Raw genomic sequence first — 18,623 nt, 5'->3', positions numbered from 1 at the left:
TTGTTATAATATCGTAACTTCCTTTAGTACCATTGATCGGAACTTCTTCACGGGTAAAGACGTCTACCAGCTTTTTCCAAGCATTCTATGTTCTCTGTCTATGTCCTTCATTCTCCATTTTCTTTCTATCTACCTTGTTTTGGGGTGCCTTCTTCTCCTTGCTCCTTTCCATAGTTGTCTTTAAACTTTTATTGTATCTGTGCATCTTGCAATGCCCCGCCAATTGTCACTTCTTTCTTTAGGGCATAACGTTTAGGTGTATAATATTTATTATGGTTTCATATGAATTGGATGTGAAATATAACGAATATTATTGAAGAGTTCGCAATTATCTCGCTCAATGCGGTCTATACTCCGGGCAAAGGCTAGTAATGCAAATAATATATGTCCGTCGAACACTGAATACATGAATTTTATAGAGTACTAACATAAATATATAACCTCAACCTAGTTATCATATGATGACGTCATATATACGACCTCGTACATAGAGGCAAAGTTACGCGAGGATTCTTTAGAATATAACACATAATCCTTATTCGTGTTATCTGTGGTTTCGCAAAGATAAATATAGTTACTAATGTAGCATTGTTGACTTGAAAATAGGTGTACATTTTCTTTTTATTTGAAATTATCGTATAAAAACCTTCGTAATGGCTAAACGGTTAAAACATAATGCATGTATATAAATCGTTTATTTGCAAAGAGAGTGGTATATTCATTATAAAAAACACACAATCAGCCATATAAAAATATAAATGCAGATTAATTATCATGTCATAATAAAGAACAGTTAAGATATTTTTAATTTCTGTCAAACTTTTGGTCTAAACATTATAAAATCACCTGATTTTAAAAATTCCCTTGAAGCATTACACAGCAGGGATATTTAGCTTCGTTCTTTAAGTATCATGTGGTTTTTAGCAATCTTTGCCAACCAGAAACTGAAACAATACGTTGACTGTAAAGTACTTGGTATCATAACAATAAAACTTTATTCACGATAAAATATAGTTGTGTAACTATGCCCATACTATTTATTTTATTTCGTGTAAGTTTATTACCCAGGTATATAACTATCTCCGAATCCATATCAGATTTTATTATAAAGGTTTGGGGTCGTCTAGAATAGCGTTGTCCTAAGATAGTCCGTCATTTTGGCATCGGGAATAAATAACGTCTGTTCTTAGATGTGTCCGTATTCCTCCATGGAGTTTGTGATATCTTGGGTCGCTAGATATATAGAATTCCTACAGAAGACGCTTTTGATTCCAGGTGAAGTTTAACTGTGGGATATCTAAACGATAGGCTACTTTAAAAATTGCTCTTTGTACACGTTACGGCTTAATCAGTGCAGATCCTTTCCTCCCCATGCAGGTTGACATGTTGGAACATGCAGGTTCGCAGTATACAAAAAATCCCCTCGTGTGTTGTGTGTTGAGATATTACGGGCTACTCCATTGTGAGGAAGTTACATACATCCGCCTGGCGCCTCCTTAAGTTCTCATGTCACTTTCACACGTGTCCTTTCTATAACATATTATCATAAGTATCTGATTGTCCTCCTTGTAATATGTGTGGTGTTGGAGAAAAAATTAAAAATTTGTCATAATAGCGGCCATCCTTTGACAAAATTCAAGGCATTTTTATTCAAAGATAAAAAAAATATTTACACGGTCGTCATTTTGAAATTAGTTCAATATTTCGATCAAAATGTTGACTATGTTAACAATTTGTGATAATTGTTTCTCTCTGGGTCGGAAACTGGTAACTATAGTCAATCCTTTATCGGGCTGATAGTGTTTTAGTTCCACACAGAAATATAGAAAATACAAATGTATGGATCAGTAGGATTTTGGTTTTGATATCAATTTATTTGATTTATTTATTTAGAATTTATTACATTAAAAACTTATAACATTTATTTCTAACACACAACTGTACAGTATTTATAATATTCTTAACCTATAATAATCATAATTAAAAATTAATACACGAATAAAATAAAATAAAAGTTTGGTTCCTGTGACAGTGTACCTTAAACGCTGGCAGCATTTCCTCGCGTTCCGGAGAATTGAGCGAGAAAAGCACCAGCTACATTTATCATTCATCTTACATTTAAATAAAAACAAATTATCAGGAAGGCAACGGGCGGTCACTAACAAGCTATCTCTTTTAGATCTAAAACCAAACTTAATCTAAAATAATAATAAAAATACTACTGTCATAAATGTATACTATCTACAATATCATATTGGCATTTAAGATTATACATGTTATATATATATATATCGTTATTAATACGTAACAACACATTAATCACTTCATAAAAGTTACGTCCATAAATAAGACCATTATTTTTACAGGACAGGACAGGTAGTGGTTATCCAAGTAAATAACCTCGCCTCATCCCAAAACATAAGGTACATAAAAAAACTATAGATGTATGTCTCGTGTTGAGACTTAAAACGTTTTTGACATGCAAAGGTCAGACAGACGTGTGAAGGGAGAAAAATATATGGACTGTGTGGTCAAGCGTTTTAGCGCCACTGGTAACATTATACATGATAACATTACGCAATACTATGCAAATACGTCCATCCATTGTTGCCTCATCTACGAAATCAACACGTGATTCCTGTCAGCGCTAATGACTTTTACCTTCATTATGCACTTTATGAGTCGGTCCTAATATATTACTTACAGATAATCGTAATTCTAAATCATAAGGAAAATCAATTTACTAATGGGTTTAACCCAAAACCATGCAATTTAATTCTCATTTATTAAGCTAAGCAAGGAAAATCGTTTTTAATCATATTCGAAGACGAGTTGTAAAAAATTCTAATTAGAATTAGTTTTTTAAGTTACATAAGTCTAGTCAATTAAAGAAAAAATTTAAACACAATGAAAATATTAAAAACTAAGAAATGAACTTCTAACCAGTAGGTGTGTTAATTATAACCATATATCCTTTAGTAATTTCGGTCATATATGGTCGACCATGGTATATTAAACATCCATATATAGTATCCACAACTATCTTAATGCCGATACAGTCCTGAATACGGCGAGACGGTTTGCCTTAGCTCACTGAACGGGCTACATTACCATGTTAATGATGAGGCAATGTAATTTCAAGATATAACAGGAACAAGATTCCTAAAAATAACTAAACCTTTTGAGGTAACCTAAATATAATAAAATATAATGGCGCTACAACCTTTTTAGGTCTGGGCCTCAAATATCTGTCTCATGATCATTTGTTAATCTAATAGGCAAGCAGGTTATCAGCCTCCTGTGCCTGACGCACCTCGTCGACTTTTTGGGTCTAAGGCAAGCCGTTTTCCTCACGATGTTTTCCTTTACCATTCGAGCGAATGTTAAATGCGAACATAGAAAGAAACTCCATTGGTGCACAACCGGGGATCGAACCTTAGGGATGAGAGTCGCACGCTGGAGCCACTACTGCTCATGGGGTAATCTACTCTTTGAGGTAACCTTGTGTAGCGTTACGTCGTACGTTAGTTTCGTCAAAGTTAAATTTCTTTTATAAAAAAAAAAACAAACCTATATAGGTAACTAGATTAGCAGTCAGTTCTTTTCGTCAAGTTTGATTGTCCTATGCAGCAGGACCAGCATATTTCGAACCAAGTCACCACCACAACACCAAAACAAAATATACAAGACTATAAAAAAATGTTTGTTGTTTATTATTGAAGTATCTGTTGAGGAGGTTTTGGAGATGGAGATGTACGCTCTGAAGACGGCTGTTTTGCCTGTGGCTTGGACTGAGGACCAGATTGCTTTTATTAGAATTGTGTGCCACATTCACAATGTGTTCCTCTGGCAGCGTCTGAGGCTTCGGTGACTGAGATATTTGTGGTTCCACGTCTTGCGGATACATTTTTGCTGAGTAAATAAATCTTTAAGAAATCAAGATCGCGTGAATGTCGCAGCCAACTAGCTGAATCAGCCGTTCAATCAACAGCCTAGCCTCTTATCTAAACAGCACCGTTTAATTAGCGGCCTGAAAGATATTTAGCCAGTTGATCAGTTAGACAGATGATTCGGTTCGATGACGTTCCACTTGCCTTCGTACTTGACCAGTCTTTTGACTGTTATTTTAAATTTAGTTCCACTTTCTTCCACTCTGAAACTCGAAACGAAAATCTTCAAACTGTCAATAGGGCGTCGGCACACTACACTTTTGATTGTGTTTTCCAAAGCTATACTATGAAGTTAATTGTGTTATGCTTGTAGTGGCATGAATGTGAATTTAGCTGCGGTTGACATGATTTGATGTTTCATCTTTTTTATCGACATTGTTTTTCGGTTACGCGACATCTTTTTCCTGTCCCTACTACTGTCGATCCGAAGAGATTCGAAGCCATTAATAACAAAAATATATTATAACGATAACAATATTAGTAATAATTCTATTACAATTAATGATAATCTTAGTAGTAATAAGGTAAAATGAAATAAATGTATTATTTGTATTTATGTATATGATAATAAAAGCCTTTTGTTAAACTTTATCTTATTTAACTTCATTTAACCAATTTCTGTAAGTTGCATAGAATATTATTTTTCGAAAAATAAGGTCATAACGAAGTTTCACTTCTTACGTGCGTACCTACACTAGTACAAGCACACATTTTATTTTTTCTCTTTGCCACATGTTCACTCTATCGTACAAATGGCCTTAGCATTAGCCAGCCAGTGGATCAAATGTAACTAACGCTACGGCTGAATATCATTCAAGCCGCTAGTTAAACGGCGCTGTTTAGTTAAAAGGCTAGGCTGTTAATCGAACGGATTATTAAGCTAATTGCCTGCGACATGTATAGTGCATACCAAACCAACGATACCTAAGCTAACATACATACGTAAGAGAACATATACACGTTACGATATGTTAATATATCACTGAAGTATTACTAATTAGATGATTATTGATTGCGAATTAATTAATTTCCTTCGTTATGCAAGTTCCGCTTGCACAATTAACACTTTTACTAGCTATTTGAGAACGATATATGTCAGTACATTAAGAGGAATTTCATAGGAAAATGTAAACTGTTGTCGAAGCTGTACATGACGTCGTTCGTAAGCAATTATATAAAATTGACAAAGATAAAACGTCTATGTAACGCAAAGATGTCATATTTTCATATTTTAAATATTTATACGTGAAATAAATATGTTCAAGTATTACTGTGAGTAGTGTTGGCCTAGTGGCTTCAGCGAGCGACTCCTATATTCGATCCCAGACTGTGCACCAATGGACTTCCTTTCTATGTGCGCATCAAACATTCGCTCGAATTAAAAAGTCGACGGCTATTTGCCTATTAGATTGACAAACGATCATAAAACCCTTATGATATCAAAAATATAAACACTTGACGAAAAGTCAAGTTCTTAATATTTTTTAATGATCGCACGTATGTAAATATCTAGGTGGACAATATTATATAGCAAGTATTTAAAAAAAAGAAATATAATTGAAAATTTATTATACGAGCTTCTATTAATTATTCAAGGTAAGTTAGGTAACCTGGCCGCAGGCAGACTTACGTCTTGGTTTAGGTATCTTCGGCAATGGTTTGGGCAAACCACCAGATATAGGACATCCATATAGTAGCCATGATGGTCGTCAAGCTTCGAAAGAAGATGGCGCTATAAAAAACAGATACTATGTTTTATTAGAATTGATACAGACTTAAGAATGATAAATATAGTTTGATAAACTATTAAGCGTAGCGAACATATATATTAAATATATGAGTTTTAACAACAAAATGGGTTAAGTAAATACATTATATTTATTTAATGACAATTATATTAAAATCGGGAAATTTGTGTCAATATATCATAGACACAGATTTTAATAGTGTGTAAAAAGTTTTTACTGTATCAAAACCAGGCTTCATTCATTAACCTATTAAGGAGATAATCCTTGAGAGTATCATAAGAACGTTATCTCAATTTGATTAAATAATTACGCATGCATGACTCATTAGTATGAGTAACCACACACGAGGAAATACAATATGAATAAATGAAAAGACTTGAAAATAACTATTCCCTACAGCTTAATATAGGCAAGAATTTACAGGAACAGTAATAATACTATAAAAATAAAAAGTGTGTGCCTATGGCAGGGAGTATATACTTGCTGTATTGTGTTGCTGGTACAATTTATGTATGAGGAGTATATACACTAGGGAATGCAATCCCGACTCGAGATCCCGCGGGATTAGAAATATCGATCCCGAAATTTTCGGGATCTCGTATAGTTTACAAAAAATAATTCATGTGACTGAATACGATGAAAACTGCATGTTTGTGATAGTGAGGTTAATTAAAATTAAATATTATTTGAAAGAAAACAAAAGCCTGTATCCTTTAATATTACGAACTAAACAACTAACAATTTTAATTACATGAACATAAACAAAACAAAAGTAGGTATAGCTCAAGGAGATTTAAATTGGTGATTTTGAAAGTAACTTCTAAAAAAAGAGTATCTTCTAAAGTGTCTCAAGAGTGCTATCTGCTAACCGGCATCTAATGTCCATTGCAATGTACCCTATATAATGTGCAATGTCGCGTGAAGCGTCCCGAGCGGATGTGTGTAGAACCGCTGACCATTGCAGCCCAATCCCGTCAATCTCGAACGGGATCTCGTCATATTATGCTTCGGGATTGATCCCGAAAAATTACACGGGATCTCGGGATCGGGATTGCATTCCCTAATGTACACCTAAAAACCTGGTGTGAAGGTCCATAATCCATGAGGCATGGGCTATTGACACCGGATGTATATTTTTTTAGGTCTGAAAATAGTTCTGCCTAAGTCTGAGCCTAACGTGACGTCAGAGATGAATTGGAAAATATTTTTTTTAAATTATACTATGTATACATTTTATTTACCAATCATTTACCGTATTGATAATGATTATCTTAATGATAATGATAAGGCCATAAGGATCTTTATGTGTTTATTACTGATAAAATATAGCTGGTATTAAAATTAATACCAATTTAAGTGTTAAGGTAAATTACCGCAAGCTTTGCCCTTTAAATATGTATATTGATATTAATTTTGTTGCTATATATGTAAACAATAAGCCTGTGAATATAGAGCAGTGTTTCCTCAGTGGCTTGAGCGTCCTGGCTATGCACCAATGGACATCTTTGTTTATGTGCGCATTTAACATTCGCTCGAACGGTGAAGGAAAACATCGTAAGGCTTGTCTTAAGCCCAAAAAGTCGACGGCGTATGCCGGAGGCTATCAATCTTGCCTATTAGATTGACAAATGATTAACAAACAGATACAGAAATCTGAGGCCCAGGCCTAAAAAGCCACTGATTTTATTTATTTTATTAAGCCAAATTTAGTTTGATTTGGGGTTTCGTTAACCTATAAATAAATTCACAATTTTAACATCTTAAATTTTTAGCTTATCCTCAAATTAACTAAGTACAATGAATTTAAAGATTTAGCCGTAAAGCCGGCCAAGTTTATGTACACAATTTTTATAATTGTATTTTTTGTTTTTAATTTATATATTTTCGACATGAATTGAAATAATTTTTGTGACTGACTCGCTATTAAAACAATTTTGTCAAATTGCCCTTCGATAATAATAATTTTTTACGCCATTGTAGTGTGCTAACAACAGTGGCCCCCAAAGACATTTTCCTGATGACGGAACTCAAAAGAATACTAGCCGGACAAACATTATGCGCTGGTAAAGAGCATCGTACTATGAAAATGGTACCGAAAAATGACCGCTATAATCGTTATATCGCTCTCGAACGCACAAACAAATTAAATTAAAAAAAAATTGTTTCTATGTTAGCCTACAAAAACCACTGAAAACTTATATGAAAACTGAAATATATAAACTTTAATAATAATATAAAACCGAATGATGTCTGATGAATCTCATCCTATTGCTGATTTGTATTGTTTTAGGCTTCGATTGATTGGTCCTTCTGTTATTTTAATTAATACGTCTGTGTTAAATTTAGTGCATGTTTCTATCTCGCTCAAACTGGGTCTCATGCCTGACGTCGCTTCAAACCTTGGCTGTGCAACAATGTACTTTGTGTACGCACACGGTGAAAGAAAACATTGTGACGAAACGATCATACTTTGCCCGAAAAGTCGACGGTGAGTATCAGGCTGATGAAGGCTGATGATTAGGAAACAGATACACAAATCTGAGGCCTTGATCTAAAACGGTATAGCACTGGTTCTTTTGAAAAAATGTTGGGATTTCTTGATGTCCTCCTGTGTGTTTGCAACTGTATCAGTCATGCCCTATTTGTATCGCTTAGGATCTGGCAATTTGCAGTAGTCTGATGTCGATGCCATCATGAGTCAAGGCTCTATTCTTGATTCAATGTACAAAGTGTACAACGTGGTGAATGGCTTCGAGAGGGTGCGACTTGGACAGTTGAGTGAGTCTGAGGGTGGCTTGTAACTAGGTGTGTATTGTAGCGAGCCCTCTTCTTCGTCTCATGGTACTTTCCATATACTTAGTTGTCTTTAAAGTCCATTTTTTATCTGTATATCTTGCTGTATGCCCTGCCCATTGCCACTCCATGCTCACACACTTTTGTTTAGCGGCGTACATTTTCTTTAGTTTTATGTATTTCTTAGTTGCCTAAGGCAAAGTTTGCTCTTAATGTACTAAAAGAAAAATGTTTATTACACATAATAAAAAAGGATGCATAGTGGAAAGAGAAAGTGCACTGGGGTGTGGGGGATACTAGGATTCCCTGTGTCGTTTAAACTTAAACCCACATTGGTTTGAGTTTGTGCTGTGGTCGATGTTTGATTAAAAATAGACGCCATATATAAAAGTATTATTCTAAATTGTTTATTTGTACATAATTGAAGTTGGATATAATGATCCGGTCAGGATTTTTATACAGTTATATATATACTTTAACAGCAGTGATAGCCTAGTGGTTTCAGCTTGCGACTCTCATCCCGGAGGTAATAGGTTCAATCCCTCGCTGTGCACAAATGGACTTTCTTTCTTTGTGTGCATCTAAGATTCTCTCGAACGATGATGGGAAACATCGTGAGGAAACCGGCTTGCCTTAGACCCAAAAAGTCGACGGCGTACGTCAGGCACAGAAGGCTGATCACTTACTTGCCTATTCGATTATCAAATGAACATGAAACAGATACAGGAAACTGAAGCCCAAACCGTAGCCTGTAGCCTTTGATTTTTTGTTATATCCTCTAACAAAGGCTACTTTGTAACCTTATTACTCTGTCTAGGATGTGATCAAGACCAACTAGACCCTCGTTTCTTCTGAAAGTATGAAAGTCCATGAACGGCGGTATCACCTGTGAGCCTCTGACTCTTGTGACCAGTCGCTTCTACCAGGCTATTTCGACAGTCAACCACGAAGATTTGATGTATACGAAAAATAGGTTGAGACTTTCATTATTTATTTATTCATATCACGATTTCAAACTCGTCTTGTTTACAAAACATGCTTATATCCTGTATTAAAGTATTGTAATTGTGAATATTTTGTCGGCAGTTTCACTTTGCATTGTATTAGGCTAGTTCAATATTGCGCATATCAAGGAAAATTTGGGGAAAAACTGTTGAAAAATAAAACTAAACATTGAATAATTTTTAATGATCTTGTCGTTTTTATGTTAATCTAATCTAAGTATTTAAGTATTTTGTATTCACGATTAATATTTATTCATTAAAATTAAGATAGGTACCTTTTTATTTCAACAATTTGAAGAAATTACACTTAAAAAGGTATTTTTAGGAATTTAAATAAGATTACTAAGATTATTTAAATAACATTTAAATAAGATAAGTTCATTATTTAGATATTTAAATTTATTCGGTAAATGACAATTTAATCCAAAGCGTGTACCTGATAATTAATATATTACGAAAATTAAAACAAATTTAAAAAGTTTTGTCCCTGTGGCCTATATGTGGTGGTATACCTTTAACGCTGGCAGCATTTCCTCGCTGTACTGCGATATTTATAATTTATATTCATTTGATTGATGATTTAAAACTATATAAAAATTCCTCCACGGAAAATGTCAATTGAAGGAAAATTTCACCAACGTTATTGATGGAATTGATGGAAAACACAATTACTGATGGAAGTGATTTCCACCTTACCACTTACATGGTGGGTTGTGGTGAAGTGGTGAACAACAAAAAAGAAAAATGTAGTAGGTATATCCTGGCAGGGTTGCCACATAAGGTTCGATTTATCTATAGGGTATCTTATTTTATACTGACACCATATGATTTAGCATTTTTATATGAAAATGATCCAACCTTGGACCCTGCACCAGACGGTTTGGGTTAGTGAGTTAACCAACACATAAAAACGTATAATAACTGATACTGTTGACAATTAACTTGGAAGAAAACTACGAAGTGCTGGCAGCTACCTCGGACAAAGAATGAGTTTAACTATTCAAAAGGGAAAACGGTGTTAGTATCTTCGGAACCTTGCCTAAAGGAACTCCTTTTAATTATATATTTTAAAGTTAGTTATTGTTTTGTATATTAGTTTATGTTAGCAGTATTATGTCATTAATAATTAAATTATAATTAAAGTTGTTTAAAGATATTTTAGGATTAATGTTTACTCATTTAACCGTGGTAATGAACAGACTTTACAGTTTTTACGTCTATAGATAACTGTTCGGTCAAATGACCTCGACATAATCAAATGGCCTCAAAGCCATTCGCGCGATGTAACCCCGCTTAGGTTTTGAATTTAAATGATTTGTTAAGTTATTTATATCTATAAGGAATATTTTAACAAAAATATATTTAAATAATATCGTTAGTAAAAACCTGTGTTCTATAAGAGTGACACCTATTAAAGTTTCGAAGTAGTACTATAGATATACTATATATTTTTAAACATACTTCACACCCAGTCTCGTCTCTAAATCTTAACCGTGAAATCTCTTATATAGATTTTTTCTGTTTTTAAGAACGAACACAGCTATATTATTTCAATATTCTAATTAAAACTAATTCTTAATGAATACACTTTTCACTATTTTTTATAGACACAGGTCAAATAGACTCCACTAATCTTAAGAGATACCGCCCATGGACACTTCAGTTGGCTAGTTCCACATAATGGTGGTGCGTTTAAAGTGCTGTAAAAAGTACACTTAGAGGATAAACATTCTGCATTTGTTTTATGCTTATGCATAAATGTCTGTAACATCAAAGATGTTTATGTTTTGCAGTGAAACTTCTATAGACGCAGGAGGGTAAAATTTTTACGGATGAAACGCAATAATATTAGCGTCACGAAGATGTGCAGCGTTTTTGTCGAAAAGGGACAGAGCAATTGAGACCGAGTAAGAGAGAGTGAGAAAGGGCGAACGTAGCATGAAGCAAATAGCCATGAAGCGAGAGTCGGGAGCAAGCAAGTGAGAAAGATCGAGATAGAGATTGATATGGAGTAAACGTCACATCACACACAGTGCCATGATGAAACAGACAGAAAGATTGAGAGAGAGAGAGAGAGACTAAGGGAGATCGAGAAAAGTATACGCTATTGGTGGATGTATTCGTTTAGTAGCTACATATTAGAACCTTAGATGGCAATTTTGTCGCATAATGTCTTGTGCGGTAAACGCAGATTTTTTATTTATATACATTATCATTAGCACGTATACAGTGTGAATATAGATATACAAATACATGGTGTGATCATATAGTGGTACATGTACGCACGCACTTTATTTGTATGATTTAGCTATTCAGATAAACTACAGTCAATTTACAATGAAAGGTGATCTTTGTGTACTCAACACTTTAAAAATCTGTTCTTTAGTTTTTTGTAGTATATTTAGACAGACGCGGACGGGAATCTTTATACCTAATTAAATATTTAAGATTCAATGTACCTTGTAGCTAGTACACTTAGTATTTATTCACTAGTACGAAAGTCTCATGAATAAGTTAATAGCGAATTAGTGATAATTACTCATGCTTTGTATTATAATCACATCTTCCTCAGAGCGTGGGAAGGAGCGACACGTTATTATCTCTGTCCTTGTCACGACCATGTCTCGCCTAAGCTATGGTTTTATACTCTATGGACTTAGGAATGAAGAGAATAAATTACCGTGTTTAATGTATAGTGGGTGAAGTATATGAAAACAATTCGTCTATGGAAATTCTAACTAAGATCTAACATCAAGAGGTACGCTCATTTGAATGTTAAAAATAATTTTTTGATATAGATACGTTTAAAAGTTAGTGAGCTAGGTAATTTACATAAATAGTTCGTTATTCGAAATTCATAGTAATGGCTTTTATTAATTCTGATTTGCATATACGTAAATTCTTTTAGTAGAAGTATAAAAATATATCTATAAAAATGGTTTGACAACTCTGTCATCAATTGACGTTATATTTAAGTAGTAACTGAAGAACATAAAATAAAATTATGAAGCGTTTCCATGCGTAAAAGTTATGCGTGGACATATAAAAAACGTCGTTCCAAATCCTCTTCCTTATAGTTATTCAATGACGCCGTAAAATTTGACATATACACGTAGCATCGTAAATAAAAGAACACAAAAATTATTAGAAATAATGCAAAAAGTCAGTCTTCTAAAATCACTTCACCTGGGACGTGGAGGCAAACGTTTTTATGTAATCTGATGATTAATTATTTTTATTTCTATAATAGTAATCTTTTTTTTATCAATAATTATTATCGAAATCCAATAACAAAGTATTTTATTTTCACTTTACAATTTTATTTGGTATATAAATTCATATCAAAGGTAAACTAAACCTATATTCACGTTTGTGTTATTATTACACTATGCGATTCATTCCCTTGCATAATTAATAAAACCCTTTACACTGATAACTATTATCAGAAATAGATAAATCTAAATGGTCTAAATATTTGCGATAAATGATAAGAGCAGATAAGTTGATATATCCCTTATGTAAAGTAAATAAATGTGAAAAATCTGTGTTTACGATAGTTTATAATGTAACGCTGGAAATCCAGGGTTTGACTCCCTACAAAATGATCATATGGTTTTATCTATTTAGTTTCCATAAAGTTTTTGAGTTAGTCGATTTGAAATTCGATTCGAGTCGAGTCGATTCGAAACGTCTTTGATAAAACACAAACATGTTATCAATTTGTACAGTACAAATTAATAACAAAACAAAATGTATTGTATACGCAGCCTCTATCTCAAAATTTATTCTTATCTATAAATCTGCCTTCCCATCGGTTATTATTAAGTGTATACTCTATATTTACTGCAAAAACTTATTTTAGGACATTTTAATTATAATTTAAGTTAATTAGTTATTGTCCACGGCACAATTATCCCACACTGAAGTGTATAAATAAACTTCCCACACCGAAGTGTATAAATATTTCTATTAATAAAAAATAATCAATCAATGTAGTTTAACATTACAGTAAAAATTATCAAAAACGATAAATGAGAATTTAATGCGTGAATTTTTTCATAAATTATAACCGACAAGATAGCAGTTATCAAACTATAAAACTATTATGACTCAGCGTGACTCAGGTTCTTCATAAAAAAAATCCCAACCACTTTCAACATCTTTATTAAATCACTCAACAATAATTGCATTTAATTAACATTATTCTAACTAAACAATTAATAAAATTTATATGATACGCATATAAATAAAATAAAAAATTCAATTTCCTTAAAACTCAGTACCTATGTACAACTTTCAATGGCAATTAAAAAGGCACGATATGTTAGATTCTTGCGGTAGATACAAAAATTGTACAGAAACGATCACAAATCAAACATGACATGGTATAACCCAGGTAAACCAGTGTCTCAGCGCGGACTGGCAACATCGCAATACACCTGCGCGTCCGCCAGTAGCGTATAATGTACTAGAGGTTTATACGCTCGCATGCAACACACTTCACAACTTTTTAACGATATCGAACTTGGATTTGAGATCCATCGGCACCTTTTTTGGGTCCACTTTCTTCTTAGCAGCTAGGTAAGCACGCATCTCCGCCGCTGTCATCTGTAAATTTAAACGCGGCGGCTCTGGCGAAGCACCATCCGTTCTATCGGAGCCCGTGGAACCAGTAGTCGACGTCGACTCGGTGGATACGTTATTGGCTTGTTTCTGTTCCGGTGCGTCTAAGTCGGGAACTGGTTCTCCCGGCGCCGGGGCCACTACCAACAATTCAGCATCATCCGAGCGCTCCTTGATGCGAGCTACTACTTGTTTGTGCGTCTCACCCGCGATACCGTGTCCGTTTACTTCAAGGATGCGGTCGCCGCGTCGCAACCCGGCCTTCTCTGCTGGTGATCCATCATCCACCTTGCCGATGTACTGGCCGGGTTTCCCTTTCTCGGCATGCAAATTAAATCCGTAGCCGTCGAAATCCGGGACTTTTCGCACGTGGCAGAGCCGCGATTCGGCGGCGGCCGAGCCGTTCGCAGACATGGCCGGAGCTTGATAGACGCGCGGTCGCTGTCGGTTGCGATGAGCCACTGCCACCCGTACCACGTATCACCTGCGGAGGCTCCGCTGAGGAGGGGAGGGCGCGAATGTACGACCGAGGCTTCCAGTACTCACCGGGTCGCCGTTCAGGCGCGTATCGTAGCGTGTATGTGATTGTGTTTTCAAGTTCATCATTTTTAAAACTACCAAACGGTAAGTTCTCACTTGATTTATTAGCTAGTAATGATATTGATGTTACAGCTTTACCTGCGTATGCGCATAATATGATTGAGGGCGTCGATTGTACCGCTTTCCCGCGACGCCACTCCCAGCCCGATTCCACACATACGGTTCAGTCGTTAACCATTCAATAACCCTCAAAGAAAGTCTCCTAGTTGTTAATAAAGTACTTCGCTACAGTGTCTTAAGTAGGAGTCTTGTGAACATGGGTAATGTAATGATATAATGGCGAGAAAAGGTGGCCAATAGATGGCGACTTTAACGACCGGTCGTTGCTCCGAGTGTAGACAACTCAGCTGTATTTTAATTAATGTTTACACCTTTTCAGCAGACACAGAACACCTTGTAGTAAAACCAATTAATGATTTAAAATCTTAAAGAACTTTCGTCAGACATTAAATGTTAATTAGGTAATATTACTTCATCGTGGCATAATTTAGCAATATCCTCAAAAGATTGCACATAAATTAAATTAAAAATTGTATCTTTAAAACACTATATTGGCTATATGTATCTAGGCTTATAATCCGACAAACTAACGGCCGATATACCTTCTATGGTCAGTAATATTATGAATTTATAGCAGTTAGACGTGACATAAATAAAAACAAAGCGGATATGAATTAACCGGAAGTCTGTCAGTATGGTTCACTAGACTTCAAAGAGTGTGTAGTGTTTCTATTTTTTTACGCTTGTCCGCTAAAATGTATATTATGTTTAGATATTTAATACATCATTTACAGTTACGTGATTAGATAACAAACGCCTTTGTTAGTTTTCAATTATATCTATTGATTTAAATTTATATTAAATTACATTAAAATCATTTCTTTTATGAATTAGACGTGACGAACGTGAGTAAGGATTGAATCGCAATCGATTCCTAAAATATTTGTTTGAAGTACTTTGTATACTGAACAGAAAATCTTAAAAATACGCGTAATTTCTCATATAACGTTATTGCGAAATGCTAAACGTAAATATAAAAACCTATTACCTTAAGGTCGGTCGTTAGTCCCCAATAAAAATTTTATATGAATAAAATTTGCTTGTATGTTGTTCATTGGAAAATATCGTGAGAAAACTAGAATCGCTTACAAAAAAGATTAGTGAGGCATCTACTTTTCTTTAATGGCATCTCGAAAAGATATATCGTTCTCATTTAAGACATTTAACATTCAAGTTGATTGCTTTTTAACTAAACCTGGATACTCCAGGCATACTCCACCATTTGTCCCTTCGAATGAAGCGTCTTGGCCAAAACCCACCAATGTCCAGATTGAGTATTCTGATGTTAGGTCTATTTTTTGGTTCCCGATCTAAGTCTGCGAATGCTACTTTGCAATACCTGTAAAGCTGGAAAATACGGAAGACCTATACTAACGATTGAATTTGTCTCATTCAACAATATCGATAATATAAAGGTAACACGCAAAAATAACATTTTCAGCTTAGGGTAAGATTCAGAAAAACCTAACGCGAACTATGACTTCTATATAAAAATCTAACGTTTTTGATATATGGGAGTCGCACTCAGTGTTTACCTTCAGAGTCGAGACTTAGAGCTGAGCCGCACATCAGAACGAATATGTTTTTGACAAACGAAAATAACTCTTACTGTCCAAGGGTTCTAATAAGACTCAAACTCTTAACATTGTGTTACTTCATATACTAGGTCTGTATGTATTGGGATGTCAGATGATGACAGCTGATTGTCTTCTTAATTAAACACCAATGAAATGATAACATGCGAACCAAGGCCTGTATCGCCGCTGAATAGAAAATACCATCCAGATAAAAATGCTCACATGAGTTTTGATTCGAATTGATTAATCGGTAACATATCGATACTTAATGTGTTATTAATGACTTTTCTGATAACATTCCTGAATCATAAACTTCTAGAGCAGTCTAAAGTATACACTTTTGTCAGTATTGTGACTGTATTGTGATTGAATTATCAATAGTATCATTGTCAAAATAAATATCACAATACCTAAACCAACTAGTGATCACAATGTCTTATCGTTATCAGAGACATCAACAACATCAACAACCTTTATAGAAGATTAGAGTAGGGTACATAGGCAAACCTTAAGCTGTGTGTGCTAGCGGCTTTAGTCGATAGAGGTTGTAGGTTCGAACCTCGGCTGGCAAATGGACTATCTATTTACGCATTCAACAGTCACTCAGTTGAGGAAAACATAAGGAAACCGGCATGTCTTAGACCCACAAAGTCAGATGAATCACCTACTGGCTTCTTGCAAAAATTAACCACAAAACATCAAGATTTATTCTTCAAATTCGGGTTAAATTTATGATGATGAAATTAATAAAGGTAGTTCTTCATAGACTTATATCCTCATAGAAGTGGGGACAACCTCGGGAGCGATTTTATCGTATCGAGATTCGATGTGTGTGAGTAGAAAAATGAAAGTTTAAGTTTGTTGGTAGATGAAAAGTATGTCATTCATCATACTTTAAATTACATAAAACTGTTCGTAAATACGTTGCTTACTTGGCCTGGTAAGTACTTGAGTTAAGTAGACGGTCAACGGAGTCGGCGCACGTAAATATTTCAAGAATGTTGCTGCTACGACCTTCACCTGTCCATAATGTTTGAATGCGTTAAGCATATTTTGAATGTTTAAATAGAAATAAAGTCGTGTTTAATTATTAGTCAATTATTTATTTCCAAAACTTAATTTAACTTTGATCTGGATCCTAAAAAAATAACTTTTAACAGTACGTAAATTACAATTCAGAAACTATCATATGTTTGCTTTCCAGGCTTTAGTTTATCCATCGTTGGAAAAAGACCTCCTCCATCCGGGTCCACTCGTGTGGACTCTCCGACTCGAGGTCGTGAATTCGACATCCCGCGGGATTAGAAATATCAATCCCGAAATTTTCGGGATCTCGTATAGTTTAATAAATAATTCACGTGACTGAATACGATGACAACTGCATGTTTGTGACAGTGAGGTTAATTAAAATAAAATATTATTTGAAAGAAAACAAAAGCCTTTATCCTTTAATATTACGAACTAAACAACTAACAATTTTAATTACATGAACATGATCAAAACAAAAGTAGGTATAGCTCAAGGAGATTAAAATTGGTGATTTTGAAAGTAACTTCTAAAAAAAGAGTATCTTCTAAAGTGTCTCAAGAGTGCTATCTGCTAACCGGCATCTAATGTCCATTGCAATGTACCCTATATAATGTGCAATGTCGCGTGAAGCGTCCCGAGCGGATGTGTGTAGAATCGCCGACCATTGCAGCCCAATCCCGTCAATCTCGAACGGGATCTCGTCATATTATGCTTCGGGATTGATCCCGAAAAATTACACGGGATCGGGGAGGAGGAGATCGCGATTGCATTCCCTAGTTTTGTACCAGCCGCGGCCAGATGACTTCTCGACACTTCTTTTAATACGCTGTATTTTTCTATTATATTGTTCCTGGATATTCTTAGATTTTTCAGTGTGTTTAACTGAATATTCTTGAGTGATTCTTGTTCTAATGATGTTTTCTTGGCTTGATTTCGCTTTTAGGGCATAGACTTGAATTATTTTAATGGTATAATTATCAAAGGACATTTCAAGTTTTGCTACTGTATCTGATATAACCTTAAATCTAAAATATTTGATTTCAACTTCTTTTTATCATCCATTTCCACTTTCCGGTGTATAAATTCGTGTACAACAATGTGTGTTCCCTCTTCCCTTATATCAAAGAGGCCCAGAATATCTCACTTTATGTTCTGCAGAGCATGTTTCAATTACTCTTGACGGCCGTTGCCCATGAGCAACCCTTACATTCATTGTACATATAAATGTGCGTTGAATAT

General features: G+C 34.7%; 2 protein-coding genes and 1 long non-coding RNA gene across 4 annotated transcripts in view; 1 reads left to right on the top strand and 2 right to left on the bottom strand.

The window, feature by feature from the left end:
• Positions 1 to 767: 767 nt before the first annotated feature.
• On the bottom strand, positions 768 to 5,832 carry LOC123711221. Its single transcript, XR_006753919.1, has 4 exons — positions 5,581 to 5,832; positions 2,944 to 3,162; positions 1,335 to 1,530; positions 768 to 944 (listed from the first exon to the last, which is right to left on the bottom strand). It is a non-coding gene; the product is annotated as an uncharacterized LOC123711221 (long non-coding RNA).
• Positions 5,833 to 13,643: 7,811 nt separating this feature from the next.
• Positions 13,644 to 14,595, bottom strand: LOC123711445 (Na(+)/H(+) exchange regulatory cofactor NHE-RF2). The gene has a single exon (XM_045664043.1). The coding sequence runs from the start codon at positions 14,530 to 14,532 to the stop codon at positions 13,996 to 13,998; it is 537 nt and encodes a 178-aa protein (XP_045519999.1). The 5' UTR covers positions 14,533 to 14,595; the 3' UTR covers positions 13,644 to 13,995.
• Positions 14,596 to 14,600: 5 nt separating this feature from the next.
• The window catches only part of LOC123711444 (epidermal growth factor receptor kinase substrate 8-like), a 31,345-nt gene continuing 27,322 nt past the window's right edge, over positions 14,601 to 18,623 (top strand). For both annotated transcript variants that reach the window (XM_045664042.1, XM_045664040.1), the window contains exon 1: positions 14,601 to 14,742. The gene's annotated coding sequence lies outside the window, so the exon portion shown is untranslated. The remainder of the gene's footprint in view (positions 14,743 to 18,623) is intronic.

Source organism: Pieris brassicae, chromosome 6, assembly GCF_905147105.1.
Source record: "Pieris brassicae chromosome 6, ilPieBrab1.1, whole genome shotgun sequence".
In the NCBI taxonomy this organism is placed as follows: domain Eukaryota; kingdom Metazoa; phylum Arthropoda; class Insecta; order Lepidoptera; family Pieridae; genus Pieris; species Pieris brassicae.
The sequence above is the reverse complement of the archived record's forward strand: the minus strand, read 5'-3'. Positions and strand labels throughout refer to the sequence as shown.

Excerpts from the sequence above, each read along its gene's own strand:
- LOC123711445 (XM_045664043.1), bottom strand. The coding sequence starts at position 14,532 with ATGTCTGCGAACGGCTCGGCCGCCGCCGAATCGCGGCTCTGCCACGTG.